This window comes from Lissotriton helveticus, chromosome 3_1 (genome assembly GCF_964261635.1).
Source record: "Lissotriton helveticus chromosome 3_1, aLisHel1.1, whole genome shotgun sequence".
Lineage (NCBI taxonomy): Eukaryota > Metazoa > Chordata > Amphibia > Caudata > Salamandridae > Lissotriton > Lissotriton helveticus.
In genome coordinates this window covers 1793380356-1793396433 of record NC_136061.1, presented here as the reverse complement: position 1 = coordinate 1793396433, position 16078 = coordinate 1793380356, and the positions used below count along the sequence as shown (strand labels likewise).

The 16078-nt window shown below is 45.2% G+C and overlaps 1 protein-coding gene across 1 annotated transcript in view; it reads left to right on the top strand.

Moving 5' to 3' along the window:
* The window catches only part of CNKSR1 (connector enhancer of kinase suppressor of Ras 1), a 424353-nt gene that overhangs the window by 347955 nt on the left and 60320 nt on the right, over positions 1-16078 (top strand). Inside the window, exon 18 of the mRNA XM_078682672.1 lies at positions 15896-15966. Coding sequence (XP_078538798.1) covers positions 15896-15966 — 71 coding nt within the window. The remainder of the gene's footprint in view (positions 1-15895; positions 15967-16078) is intronic.

The following is a 16078-nucleotide window of genomic DNA, read 5'->3' as shown; positions in this document are numbered from 1 at the left end:
CATTGTTGGTAGTACCCAGTCGTATCCCCCAATTATTCATGACCGCCCGTATGCAAGCTGCCAATGGTTCCAAGGCGATTGCGAAAAGTAGGGGCAACAGTGGACATCCCTGCCTTGTTCCACTTAACAATTTTATCTGTCTCGACACGATCCTGCCCTGTCACACCTTGGCCGTTGGGAGCCGCATAAAGCAGTTGTGCCCATGTAAGATACTGCTCTCCACCTCCCACGCCCTTAAAGACCTGCCACATGTAAGGCCACTCCACAGATTTTAATGCCTGCTCAATATCTAGGGAGACCAACACACTATTAGAGTCCGCAAGACTAGAGGCATGCCAGACATGTGCCAGCCGTCGAAGGTTTTAGGTTGTATTCCGTCCAGGGATAAACCCTTCCTTGTCCATGTGAATCAAATGCCTCATAGTGTAAAAATATGGTTACTGTGTCATCTAGTATCACCTATGTATCCCATTATAATTAACAGTCTGCCTGTGGCTCTTACTGGCATATCCACAGGAATTATGCTGCAGTGAAATACCACGGTTTGCAGCATTGTTGACAAAATTATGCCTCAAGCAACAGCGCATTATGCGGCACAAGCTGTAGCATTATTATTTGTGTTTTGTCATTCTAGCTATTAATTCTAACTGAGCAAAGTTTTGTCTCATTAGTACTGTTTAACACCTGAATACAACAATCAGCAGCTGAAAGGTGAAGAACCTGCCAATACGCCGCATTACATTTGATGCTTTTCTGGTCTAGAACCGGGCCCAGGAGGCTTGTTTCCGGCTTAGGGAGGACCTGGCCTGGCAGTTCGGGCTGGACTGTTCCCATGGTGAGCAGGGTCAAGACTGATTTGCACATGGCTGGGTCTGAACTGGGGTGGCATAGTGAGCAAAAGAATGATTGATTGAATCCAAACCTTCACTGATGGGAGTGAAAAGTTACAGCACTCCGTCCGTCATCTTGTTGTGTTTGCTAGATTTAGTGCCCCACATCATTTCTACAAAAAGCAGATGCCTGAAGTGTTTCTCAGTTTGCATTATAACTTGGTAGCACTTTATTCAGAGTGTGAGATGAAAAAGAGTTCAGCAAGTGACCAGGGATCATTATAAGATCTATGCATTTCCCTGATGGCATTTTTCCCCCAGAGTTTTATATAACACAAACTTGACCCGAAGGTATCAGAGCTCTTTTCATGAGCGCCAGTTTCGTTACACAAGGACACTTTTGTTTCTTTTAGGCACGGGGAGAATAAGTGATGTGCCCAGAATCACAGGATGTTGAGCTTTATTGCATACACTCGAACCCTGGCCCCAGATTTGATATCGACTTTCCTAGCCCGTTAGGCCACATCCTCTCCCCTGGATGTACATTCATGTGCACTTGGGATTCTTATGCCCCTGTTCGCTTTTCACCCTTAGATGAACCCCACATTGGTTGCGAATTGCCAGTATGATGTCTGTTATGCACTTACTGGGTCATGCTCCGGGAGATAGTGGATCAGTTCCGTTGCACTATTCACCAACAATTACACTTTCCTGTAGGGTGACAGAGCTGATCCCAGTCACTTTCCCCACTCAAGCATGTGCCATCCTTCTGCTTTCTGATCCAGGCTCAATACAGTGTGTCACTTTTCAGCATTTGGTCGGTGCACATGCATGTCCTATGGTGTTCTAGACATGCAAGTGACTGCTTCTGGTGCTGCCTTTTCGCCCGCTTCTCAGACAGCATGCTACCTCTGCAATGTTGGTTGTATCTCCCTTGCAGTTCAGGACCGTGACTCTGTTGATTTTTCCCCAAAACCTGGGCTTAGCACTGTGCACAGTATACCACAATGACTGTCTGGCTTACAGCAAGCATAACCACGCATTTGAAAGTTAATGGCTGGTAGGGACGGGATCCCTCTGAGACCTGCTACTTGTTCAATCTGGCAGCCGCCTCCGTATTATTCAGCACAGCATTGTTGCATGCAGTGATGAGTCCTCTGCTGTATGCCTCTGCTTAGCTTCTTAACAAATGCCTTTATAAATAAATAAAATAAAAATAAAAATTGATGACACAAAAAACAAATGCCTTATGCCCGTGGTGTTATGCTTTCCAATTGCTAGCGCCACATAATGTTAAACTGAAGTGCAAGGCAAGCTCTTCCCCTATTCTGTTGTATTCGAACTTCCATGGATGGGAGCCTCTAAAAAATAGTGGAGCATTAGCCATTCATGACAACAGACCTGAGACTCCTGATTTTTAATGCCAAAAATAGCTTTTTTTTTCAGCTGTCTCCCGCTTAAAATTTCCTCTTTCCATGTTAGTCAGTGGAGAAAATAAATACCCCGATTTCTGTATCTTCTATTTACCTCTTTCTGCATTTTCTATTTCCCTCTTTCTGTTTCGAAATGTTGGCATATATGTATTAGCAGTGTTTGGTTAAGAGCCTTCAGTCTTTCCTTAACATTAGCCCCCCCCCCAGCTTTTCTGCAGTTTTCACAACGTCTGGTTAAACAATCCAAATAAGCATTATTACAGGGAATTTCGAAGATGGCATTAGCCTGATGTCTTTGACGGAGCTATATCAGACCCGCCCAAGGTAGTTCTATTAAGACAATATACCTCCTACTGCATACCATTAAGAAGTCTACCTAATTTAGTTCTGCTCATTTTTGACTTCCCTGAATAAGATGGGATACCCTGGGAGGAACCACACTATTTATCGGTTTTAGTAATATCAGAGAATATTTCAAGGATCTTGCAATGCCTGTTGGGACCCATTACATTCTATTGATTGCCACCTCCTCGCACATTCGTCCGATAACATGTCACCAAGTCTTCCTGCCAGAGGGTCTCCATCGTGTCATCTCCCCACAAAGGTACTTTGCTCTTTCACTAGGGTTCGGACAGCCAAGTGCTTTAGGCATAGGGCTTTCTATAATTTAGCAACCAGGCCAATCTGCTTTTTCTACTGAATATAGTTCAGGTTTAGGGGTATGTGGAACTAATGGTATTTCATTACATGGTCAGATGAAAATTAGCTTCTCCACTTGAATATCTTACAGTGCAGTGTTTTCATTTGGCTTTCTAGTCCGTACTTAAATAATTGCAAAACAATGTTGGTATATATGGAGAACATTGTAGTGTTTTATAGAAGCATGTAGGATAGGACGTCTATGATCCATGTGTGTTGCTTGGCAAAATAAACTTGGTTGTAAGCCTGGATCATGGCACTGGTGAGTCTCGAAGTCTGATGACCGTTTCATCAGATTACTTTAAGACCCCCCATCAGTGCTTTCTTCATCAAGTGTAGTATGATATGTTCCAGAAAACTGGTTGTCCCTTCCTTTCAGGCTTAGTTGTGTTCTATGTTGAATTGGAAACGATCGAGCCTCTTTGAGAATTGCTTTTTATCTGTTGTGTTGGGAAATGTCTTTTCTTTGACACTTGTGTTTATTAGGCTGCTGAACAATAACAAACATATTGCTCCATGGAACAAAATCGTCTTTTTGCATCCCTGTTTGACAGACTGGATGCAGATTCCATTAAATTGGTTCCCGCTTGTGTAAGCCTGGTCTCTTGCTCTCCTTCCCAGGTTGACCTTCGCTCTTCGTAAGGGTAAATGGTGCTCCTGCTCTAATTCTGATCAGCGACATGGATGTCATTCAGCTGTTGTCCAGTGTTCCAGATGCTGTATCTGAGTTGCTCTTTGGCAACTACATGCACTGGCTTTGCAACTTCTCATTGGAGATTCATGATGGAAGCAAAAATAATAGAATTTAAATAGGGCCTATACCTTGGCTGCAGGGACTTTGTCTGCGTTACAAGAATTGTTTATGGGGTGCCAGACTTCCATCTAGTGTGCAGATTGTTTGCAAAATCTGTGCATGATGGGCAGGGCCTGTAATTATGGTCCACGGATTGTGCCTAGGACAAAGCTCTCCCTTTACTAGCAACTCATTTTTCATTAGGTGTGCATGGAAATATGCATTACGAATTTGGTGAACTGCATACTTTGAGTAACGTTAGAAGTATTTCTTTTGCTGCACACTTAGGAAACTGTTGTACTATTGTATTGTCTCTCTTTGACAGTACTTTCTTACACATTGACCATGTCCCTAAGCCGTTCATGTATAGTTGGTCAAGTAAGTAGTTACTCAGTTTGTTGTGCATGGTTAGCAGAAGGTTTTAGTTGTGGTAGCAACTATAAGTATTGTGTTGTGATGTTGTGCATGAGGCCAAGAGCTGCTCTCCAGGCTTGAGGAAGTTGCATGTAGCAGCCTCTTGCTTGTGGTTGGGATTGCAAATGGAATGTAAAGGTTAGTTTCACATACTGTGCATACAAAGAGGAGGGCACTTCAAGTCTGTTAGGTTACTAAATTATGATTTAGAGAACAGCCACATCTTTATAACTTTATAATATTTAGCTTAGCTAGCTGTTAATGCTACTTATTCTCTAATATTTCCCAGAGCTTGAAAAAGTGAACAGAGAATGGGGCTTCTCCAGTGTGTTTCAGAAAGAAGGAATGTGTAAGAGTTGAGCCTTTTTGGATCTGAAATGTGTCCATGACCATGCAGTTGAAGTTTCGACTTTAGGAAGATGGGTCATGTCCCATTGATTACTTGGAAATTCTTCTTGCTCCTGGTAATTAGTGTAGAGCTGTTTGGAATGCGTTAATCTAGCATTGACTCCTCATGTTAATGACTTGTCTGGCTTCTTTTTAACTGGTCCGAAGTCCAAAGCCTGTGCATGTAGAAAAACAATGTGGAGAACTACATCATGGCCCATCTTTGTAAATATTTGTGAGGTCATTACATAAGCACTTGGCTCACTGTATCATACGAGTTTATACTTGAACTAGTTTCAGGCAGTTAATATTTTGTGCCACCAGAGACAGAGACATTTAGCTCTGGTACCTGGTAGTTTTCGATCCATAAAGTAATGTTTGGGTGCTAACTGACAGCTTTTTTTGCCATCAAGTGGACCGTATGTATGCTGGCCATCGCCTGCAAACAATTCTAGTACTGCCACCCTCCCCAAAAATGTTCCTGAGCTTCTTGTTAACGTGATGTTGCAAGTTGAAAACACTAGCATTTACTTTTGCCAAGGCTTCACAGTAGAAATTACATTGATCAGGCAGCAAGGGAGTAGCATTTCTTGTCTCTTTTCCAAATGTTCCATGGCTTTCTATCCAGTATGTTCATATGCCAGGAGCATCAGGTTCCCATGATTTAATTTCCCCAATATAGGCATGGGCGTTCATAATCAGGAGAGCAGCACTGACCGTCCTGTCCCCTGGCACAGCTCTTCCTTTAGTGGACTGTTGTGAAGATTATGGGCTGGTGCGCTGCCCGCCGTGCTCATCTATGGCTCAGTCCACACATGCAGGTTGTGATTTTACAACTCCAGTGGTGTCTCCTTCTAAACAAATAATGTGACGTTATTGATTTCTATGTTGCCTGAAGCACCACTGTGCACTGCATATAATCTCTAATCAGGTTTTGGTCTCACAGCGACACGTAACTGTTGACCTTTATGTTGCTTTGGCGGTTCCTATGACCACTGGTACTTGGGAGGAAATGATCACAAAACTCCACTTGCTTTGAGTGTGAAATGGCGCTTTATTGAGGCAAGCAGAGTTCCCAGCCCTTTGGCTGAGCTGCACAAACTACAATGCTAGCTAAACTAACCGAAAACTATAACCCATCCTGCCTCTTCTATGTTACTCTCACCCCAACATCCCACCCCCATAACACTACTGAAACTGTGCACAACCTTTAACCATTCAACAAGTTCTTGTGTCCCTCTCTCCGCAATCCACAAGATTAATGCAAATCCTGCCTGCCCTCCCTTAGACCAGGCCCTCCTTCTTGCCCCAAACCTTGCCTCCATTGTCCTTTACTCTCCTTTACACACCTGGCTTTCACCTAATCAGGGCCACACTGTTGCTTTCCTCCTATACCAGAAAGGCCCTCCCCAAAGTTGTAAATTCTTTCCCCTTCCCAAAATCCAGACCCATTTGATCTCTTTAATCGGCTCAACCAATGCTTGTGTCAGCGCTTCCAGATATAAATTGTTTCCTGCTCGGACAGATGTACCCCATCATGGCAGAACAAGGACGGAGATTTGAACACTGCCCTTGTACGATATCACCCGAAACCCCTTTACCTTGCAGAATCCCATCATCTCCCTGTTTAACTTCTTCCTGACTCTATTGATCACAGCTAGCTTCTGTACCCCTTTCCAAACCCTCATAGGCACCAACTGTGTTTAGAAAACCTCAGTTTTCACCAAGCTGACCTTCAGTATCTACAAGTCTCAATACATGGACTTCATCAGTATCGGTCTGGTGGACTGCATCAATTAATTATACCCCAGATGAACCACTACCACAATGTACCTGCACTTTTTTGCCTTGTACTCCCAGAAGGCCAGCACCAATAGCAATCTTTCTCTATCCAGCCCCAGCTGGTGAACTCCAAACTGTTGTCCGGTCTCCTCCCCGGCCCACTTCACCAAGGAGTGCCCACAAATCCCTATGTCCCAGCAGTAAACCCTGCATGAGGAGTACTTGCCAAATAAAGCAAATCACGATTAGTTCAGTCTTTACCAAATGTAACTCCACACACTGCAGCTCTTTCATCTACTGATGCCCGTCTGCCTGTCTTCCCCCAACCTTCCAAGTTCACACCCATACGGAAGGAAGAATAAATGCCAAACTCCATCATGGGGAGGCTGTTGCCCTCTGGCATTTTCACAGGACTCCTAAAATCTGTCCTGCTCTTACCGCTATTCTGTCCTTGTGCCGAAAAGCCCTTCTTGCATTACAGCCCTTCCACTCCAAGAGCGCTTGCAGTTTAAACTCCAGGCATACTTTCACCTCACTCCATTCCCTAAAGCACACCTCTGCCTCTCCCATTCTGGTCTGTCTTGGGCTAATCCAGCCATACTTCCATATCCCCAGTCCCGAACCCTAGGTGCCCCGAAAAACATTAACGCAGATAGTACCCAGAACAATTGTGCCCCCCAGGTGGACACATATGCAACTCTTGCCTGCAGGAACAACACCCTTGGGATTCCAACAGAGACTGGTCTCCTGAGCCTTGGTGCCCTGCCAGCCATTCAGAAGCCTCCTGCCTAGCTCTCCTTCACATGGGTCATATCCCCTCCTCATCTTACTATGGAAGTCTGGCCCTGATGATGTTCCTCCAATTGTCACAGAGGATAAATCTGACCCAGCACAAACTTCTCAATATCTTCCCACCTCTCCACCATGCTATTGATGTAATGTTTTCATCACCTGGCTCTGGAAGCCAAGAACTCTTTCCAATCTTGCTGGAATATCCTTCCCATAGCATACCATATAGAATGTTCCACCAATAAATATTACTTCACAGCATAATGTCCCACAAGTCGTCCAGTTGCGGAGGGCCACCTTCATCGCTCCTGGGGCCAAACCATGGAACCTCAGCCACTGCAAATGAGAGAGTGCTTCTGCTACCCTGTTTAACCTGGCAGTGTGCCTTGCTGAAAAAACGAATATTCTTTTCCAAATACAACACCACCAACTCTATCAGGACCCTCATTACCCAAGTATCTGATGCAGTCCTCATGTTCACCACCTGCACTGCCTTGTATGACACAAACATCACTTGCATATTATTGATCTCATCTTCCCTCAGTCTCACCACCAACAGTTAAGGAAGGAACTCCAGAAATGCAATACTGTGGCCTTTGGCCTTCCAAGATGAATGCCACCTATTATACCCCCAAACCGCCCGCACCACAATCGTCGGAATATATTTTCACTTTTATGTTAAAGGGTTGTTATGCAACTACATGGCCACCGCAATATACCCAGCCAAGAAATGCTTCCAGGTCCTCCGGTCCTCCTTCACTGTCTTGGTCATCTGTGTCCTTAGATGAAGTTTAACTGCCCCCCACAATGCAAATGTAAAGCTGCTGCAAAAAACCTGCCCCGGTGCCTTCACCTGGCATGCAAAGTTATAGTGCCCCACCACTTTCTGCATCAACCACCTATCACTCTTCTCCCTCTGCAGCACCTCATTTAGTAAACTGTTCAGTACCCCCAACTTATTGCCCGTTAGCCTAGATACTGTTGCCATGGAGTCCAACTCTATCCCCGTAAATGTCAACTGGGTCAATGGGCCCTCTCTCTTTTGGGCTTTCAAGGCAACTTCAGATCTGTCCACTGCTGCTTCTATTGTTTTCATCAGCAGTGCACGCTCCTCACAGCCCACCCCTATTTACACTAAGCATATAATCGTTTTAATTCAACACCTGCTCTGAGCCTGCTACTGACCTTTCTACCCATCCCAATAAGGTACTGAACTTTTCAAACACTGAACACGCCAGTGAACACTCCATAGGCATAAACTTGTTGACAAAATACTCTTCCTGGAACTGTATTCCCAACAAGGGAAAATCCACCAGATGCACCGGTAGGAGGTGAACAACTGACGCCTTGCCCATCTCAGCTCTTGCATCATATTGCCGCACTAGCCGTATCGCTGTGTCTAAATTGACATATGACACAGAACATTCGGCCTAGTCATTGAAATCATACACCAATGCCCCTTGCGGCCATGACAAATGGTGTAACAGCCTGTACTCCCCTTCTCCCTTCTTTGGCACGGGCAGCAATGGGGATACCACCAGGTCATTCAAAGGGGGATTTAGGAACGTTCCCAAAATCCTACCCCGTGACACCTCCTACCCCAGTTTTTACTGTTATCAAATTCTCAATTTCCTTGCAAGACCATAAATTATCTGCCTGCTGGCCTGCACAAGGACCCATATTTGTATCTGAAAACAGAAATTAAAACTGTCTCACAAGTTGCTGCCGCACAATCAGGTACATTTTCAACCAAGTCAGCATAGCTTCTGGTTTACCTGGAGTATCCTATCTTATCTGCTGCTCCCTTGTTGTCCGCCCCCCGCCTCTTCCCTTCTGTCGGAGCTTTGATTAACACAGATGTGCACTGCAACAAGGAATGCTGGCCCCCACACTTGACATCATGACAAAACTTCCAGGGGCACCTATAGCATGCCCCTTAAATATTCCAGCATGCCCCCACGATGCCCTGCTTCCTTGCACTCCCCACACCTTCTTGGGTGGGCTTTATGGAAAGGGCCGGTAGTGGATGGGCAGACTGCTTGTAGTATGTGTGTCCTGCACCAGCCTATTTGAAATCATGTACCGAAGCCACAGCTCCCCTCATCCCCGAAAGATTCTGCCCATATCTCCTAATACTTGCTTCCCAGTACCTCCTTCCTAAACCGCCAGTTCTCATTTCTACTGGACTGCTTTCCATAGTCCCGCTACAGGTCTACTCTTCACCTTTCCCTGTCATGCCGCTTCCCCGCTGTCTGCCCCTCCCTCTGGGATACCCTACCCACTGTGAGGGTTTACCTCTCTTACAATCTTTTTTGGAGCTGTGCCCCCCACAGACATCCCCCTCTGCCCCTGCATCTGATCCTTCCCCACTCGAAGGTGGAGAAGCTCCCTCACTATCACTATCCAATTCTTCACCTCTTGAGGACTGCCTATCCATACCTCGTTTTTCACTTGGCACTGTGTCACGTCCCCAGCATGCCCCTCTATGCGCTACCGGTTCCGTTATTTTCACCACCGTCAACCTGACTTCTCCACCACCTTTACAGATGTACTTGACACAAGCTCCTCACCTGTAGCCCTTCCAAGGTCCCCAGTGTAAAAATGGACTTTCCCACCTCTTCCAGCTGCCTATGGCCCAGTGCTATGATCAAGTGATCAACCAAAGAATCATGAACTCCCCTCTTGGAGAGAGAGCTTGCCCCAGGGCCTCTGTCATTAAGCACAGAACTCCTTGCCAAACTCAGACCCCTTTGGTGTCTGTCCATGATGAAATAATGCATTGACTGCTGCCGGCCACACGCTCTGGGCCCTTCAGCTCCTGCTTGCCTTTGGTTTGGAGAATGACGACATCACCAAGTTCACCACACCCTGTTCTCCGCTCAGCCAGTCCCCGAGCCAAAGGGACTAATTGCACCCCTCTCTCCTCTCAGCCCTTACCCGAGCCATAGGAACAAATTAACTGTCACCTGCAGAGCTTGCTCCATTGTCTTCTGCCTATCCGTCAATCCAAATGGATCAGCTCCTCTCCTCGGACCCATTAAATGGTGCTGCTGTGCTGCCAAGCTCCGCCTCCACCTCTCCCTTCCCCGCACCTATGGTGGTACCAACAAGAGCCCTCTCACCAGACTGCTACTTGGCCGCCGAAGTCTTACGACCTTGCTCTCACCTTGCACCAGGACCCTTGGAGACAGCACGGCTCACCTCTTCATCTAAGACCCGGGTGCTGCTGGAACTCCTGGTCCAGAAAAGTCATGCACTTGACACTGCACCGCTGGTCTCGGCCTGTAGGAGACTCCCGACAGCCTCCTAAAACCTAAACGTGTGGTGTATCTCAATTTTCATCAGAGTTCAAATTTCCATGGAGAAGAGCATCAAAGTTCAGAAATTTGCTGTGTAAGGATTACCAAAGCTTCTACACTCTCAACTCGCCGGTAAAAACCAATTCACCCAAAAGCAAAGTAGACACCACGCCACTCTGTCACAGAAAACTCCACTAACGCCTTAGAAACTTCCTTTCAGTGGCAGGCATGGAGAAAAATGTGCCTCTTGTATGCCCAATGCAGCCGATTTAAAGAGTGGCCACCATGCCAGCTCTTGGCGCCTCCCCTATCTCCCAACCCTCCTCCACGAAGAGCACTTTGCATGTGTGGGAAAGATTTCTATAGTTCTTTCCACTGATTCCCCTTGACCACCGTATCATATATATTCTCTTCCTCCTGCATGTGGTTGCACTAGCACTACCTCAGTTTCTAACGTTTAGCTGCTCCAGGATCTTTTCACTGCCTACTGTTTGTGAGATTTCACCCCTGAGGCAAATCCTTTTATTTCTACAAATAACTTCATTAAGACATTCTTAATGTTTTGCTGCTTCCCTTCAACTTAGATATTTCTAATATTGGGTCTGTTGCACTTGGTCCTCTTTGAAGGGTCAGCCCCAAACATTTTGCCTTCACTCCTTGTTGTTTTTTAAAACGAATTTCTATTAGCTTTTAGGGCTCTGTAAACTTTTCCACTGCAAACTAGTGCTAAAGTGCTTGTTGGTAATTTACTTGTACCAAGGGTACCCAGTGCCTGCAAATTAAATGCTGCTAGTGGATATCAGCACTCATTGTGCCACCCACTAAAAGTAGCCTTTTAAAACATATCTCAGGCCTGTTATTGCAGCATGTAATGCAGTTTTAAACCTTTGGTCAGGCCTAAACCTTCCTTTTTGATACATATAAGCCACTCCTAAAGTAGGTACTAAACAGCCCAAAGAGGCAGAGTGCATTTTATTTGAAAAGTTGGTCATGTGCTTTTAAGTTTTGTGTGTCCTGGTAATACTTCTAAATTTGTTTTTCACTACTGTAAGGCCTACTTCTCTTGTAGCATTGCATTGGGCTACCTTATTACATTTCATAAGTGCTAACTTTTGATTGTGAGTAGGTACGTCATCTGTACTCAAAAAGATTGTAATTTAAGATCCTCTTTAATCGTAAAGTCCGATTTTAGATTTTAAATCTGAACATGACACTTTAAGAAAGTTGCCATTTTCTTGCATTAAACGATGAGGCCTTCTACGAGCTTCCAGCTGCCAGAGGCTGCTAATTGCTTTGCCATCAGGAATGCACATTTTGCTCAGACAGTGAACAATAGAACCTGGGTGTAGCATGGAGAGGGCCATCCTGCCTGCATGGGAGGGGCCTAGCTGTTCCCTGTCCTACTTACATTTCAAAGGGCTGCCCCCAGTACTCTCACAAAAAAACTCAACACCAGCCTTTTGTTACACTTGACCTCTTGGAGCCGGGGTAGGGTTTGGAAGAGGATGAAAGAAACTTCCCAGTTTCAGGTGTAGGGATAGACTAGAAGTTTCCCCCAATTGAAAGAGTAGCTCAAGGTATAAATATTGGACCTCCTCAGCCCCTTATCAGTACACTCCTGGACCTGTGGACAGTAAAGAAGGACTGACTTGTTCCCCAATGGACTGCCTTGCTGCTTGAGGCATGCTTTGCTCTTCAGAGGACGACCCCTGCTGCTACCAGAGGACTGCCCCACTCCTTGAAGCATGTCTTGTTCCCCAGAGAACTGCCTTGCTGCTTGAGGCCTGCTTTGCTCTTCAGAGGACTGTCTTGCTGCTTACAACCTGTCATGCTGTCTGAGGAAAAAAAAACTTCACCTGCTCCCTTCATCTCAGGCTAACTGGAGTGATTTCAGGCTTCAGTTGGCTGACTTTCTGTTCTGAGCTACAGGAACACAACTAGCTCCAGAGGCCTCCCTGCAACTGCCCATCTGAACTGCTGCAACTAACGCGAACTAGACCTGCAGCTGGATTTAGCTGAGCCCTGATGGCCTATGCTGGAATGAGTTCCTGATCCCAAAGAGGTGCATCCCTAGGTCCTGGACCTTTTGCTGTCATCAATTGAGCTCTTCCCATAAAATCTTGACGTTTTGAACTTTGTGTGCCAGACTTTGAGAAGGTAACTTATTCAGCAGGACTAACCTGGTCCCTGTGCCCACACTCCATCTCAGTCAGTCACGACTTGTAACTTTGGCCCAGTGTAGCGCGACCAGCAACCCACAATTCCTGTGTTCTGGTTCTTGGCACTATTTTTAACTTCAGCCTTTAAAATTACATAGCTTCTGTTATACTGATATTTGTTACATTCTACTTCATTTTTCTAAATTGGTGTGGCATATCTTTTGTGTTGCGTTTTCACTTTATTACTGTTTGTGTGCTGCATAAATACTTAACACAGTGCGTCTAACTTAAGCCTGACTGCTTTTGTGCCAAGCTGTCAGATGGTTAAGCACCGGTTAATTTTTTGACTTTTGTGAAACACCCTAAAAAGGATTGTGGTTGTTGCTTAAGTAGGGTTTTCACCCTCAATCAAGAACCCGATTTCCTACAGTGTCCAACCATCTACTTACTGTTTAGAATCAGTTTCATGGTTAATACATTTAGAAGGTGGAAGTTAATTTTTACAGCTGTTTTATTTACTTATCTTTTTGCTATAGCTCCTCCAATCATAAGTAATGCATATGCAGTGATTTGCATAACAAAGTGAAATAATTTAGTGATATTAGACCTGTCATTTTTGGCGTGTTTCCCACCGTCTTTTTTGCTTCTGACCTGCTGTTTTTTACTGTATTCTGCATTTCGTGTTTGCTGGTTTTAGAACTCTTGGCACTTTACCACTGCTGGCCAGTGCTAAAGTGCTCCCTGTGTAAATTGTATCTGTAATTGGTTATCCATAATCGGCATATTTGATTTACTGGTAAGTCCCTAGTAAATTCTACTATGTGTGCCCAGGGTCTGTAAATCAAATGCTACTATTGGGCCTGCAGCACTGATTGTGCCAATCCTCAGAAGTAGCCCTGCAACCATGTCTCAGACCTGCCACTGCAGTGTCTGTGTGTGCAGTTGTGAACTGCCATGTTGACCTGGCACGTGCAGCCACTTGCCTGGCCCAGACCTAACCTTTTACTACATGTAAGGCACCCCTAAGTTAGGCCCAAGGTAGCCACATGGGCAGGGTTCAGTGTATTTAAAAGGTAGGACATGTACTGGTGTGTTTTACATGTCCTGATAGTGAAAAATGAAATTAGTAGTATTTCACAATTTCAAGGACTATCTTTCCTGTTGGTTGTCATTGGAGCTGCCTTGTACCCTCTTACAAGTGAAATTTCCAATTGGGAAAAGAGATTTGGAGTTTGGGGTCCCCAAACTCACAATTTAAAAATGCATCTTTTATTGAAGTTGTTTTTTATATTGAGTGTTTTAAAATGCCACTTTTAGAAAGTGTGCATATTCTTGGTTTGCCATTTTGTGCCTCTGCCTGCCTGAGGAATCCACATCTGAGGGATGGTGAAATTTGGGATGTTTGTGCTTGCAATCTAGACACTCGCACAAAGGTGCTGAGGCGGTCCCTGCATATCCTGATGGCTCATCACCAGTCTGATGGGTCTTCCTGAGCTAGAGCGGTGGGAGGAGTTGTCACTGACACCTGAATAGGGCTGTGTCTGTCCTTATACAAAGCTGTCTCCACCCACCTGTAGTGTGTCTGGAGCCAGGCAGGGTCCTATGCATTACAATGTTTGCCTACTTCAAAGGCAGAGACTGGTATAGGTGCTGGAGCTGTAACACCCTAACTTCAGAGCACTTCAGGATTAAAGTACATCCTGCCCGGAAGACCAGCTGGATTCTGTAGGAGGGACTGGAACTCTGCCTGTTGGGTTGTTGTGCTGGCCTGCTGCTTGCTGCTTCTGTCCTGGGAGTGAAAAGGACTGGACTTTGCTTTCTACATCCTGTTTCCTAGGTTCTCCAAGGACTTGTGCAGGCTTGCCTCCTGTAAAGAAGTCTCAGGGCCATCAAAGACTTCACATACCAGTGCCTGGGCTATACTGTTGAGATCCCTGACCTGCCACATAGTGCCAAATCTAGTTCCTGGGCACTTGTAAATGCAAACAGGTGAGAAAATCCACGCTTGGCTCTCAGCGCCTGTTTTCATGACACTGCACTGCCAAGTGGCTGAAAAATTGATGCATCACTGCTGAGTTGCTGAAGAATCGATGCAGCGCCTGCTCTGCTGCTGAAAAATCACCACAGCAAGAGTCCCGAGCACTGTGTCACCGATATCTGTGGCAACCGCTCTGACTCCGATGCAGCCTCTGCTTTGCGGCTGAAGAATCAACGCATCGCCTGCACTGCGGCTGTGAAATCGAAGATGAGCCTGCTTCTCTGTCACCACATTGACAAAGTGTGTCTAGATTTTCAACCATTGTACTACGACAAGGTCTCTTCATCAACATTGCCCAGCAATAAGGAACTTTGGCCGCGTGTCCGGAGATAGACGGATCACCTCCCTTTCCAGTAAGGAACTGACTGACGCATCACCTCCCATGGGAGTAAGGAACCTGTGCATCACTTTGCTTTTCCAGCACCTCAATTCCCCTGTGCCTGTTTTGTCTTTGAATATCCAAGGTACTTTGTGCTAAAAGTGACACATCCTTAGATTTCAATGGACTGAACTGATTTAATCTTTGAAAAGTGATATCTTTCTTGTGTGTGTTGGATTTTGCTGTTCTGGTCTAGTTTTATTCAGCTACATATTGGCTATGTTTCTAAACTGGCGTGGACTCATATTGTGGTATTTTCTCTGTGTTAATGTGTGTTTATGTACAAATGCTTTACACATTGCCTCTGAGATAAGCCTGACTGCTCGTGCCAAGCTACCAATTGGGTGAGCAGGGGTTATCTTAGCTGTGTGATTCCCTTTACCCTGATTAGAGTTAGGGTCTCTACTTGGATAGGATGCAAACCACTGCCAACTAGAGACCCCATTTCAAAGAACTTATATAGCTAGTTTCTCAGGAAGATTTTTTAGTAATACACAGTTAATATATTCATCCGAGTTTTTCCAGAAATCGGAGAGATAAATATGGGAGGCCAACATTAACTCTTGGAAGCAGCCGAATTGCAGGTTTCCAGTTTACTTTAATATTCCCTTGTACCTTTTCTTAAAATACAGTGCTTTGAAAATCCTTGGTTTCGGTAGATATTTAGCATATATCAACTAAATTATCAGAAGGGACAGCTAAAATGATGTAAAGAATATACAATTTGTGCTTGGAGCTTTTTTTAAAAGTTTTAGTATAATCACAACATTTCTCCTGTGTTGTCCTTCTGCCTCTTGTTTTTTTAAAGGGATCTCTTGTACACTCATACACATAACCTTTGACTGTATTTAACGTTTGACCGCAAGCGTATGTTTTCTTCCTTCCATCCTCAGATTGTTACAGTGAGTCCGAGGCCGATGATGCAGAGGAGGAAAGCCCCAGACCCTTGTCTATGCCTGATGAGGTGAGCTCCATAGAGCAGTACAAATGGATGAATGAGTCTGTGATCAACTGTGTCGCCTAGACTACTTCCTCCTTCACCCAGTGTGGAGATCTACAATAACAAGGAGGCTCTG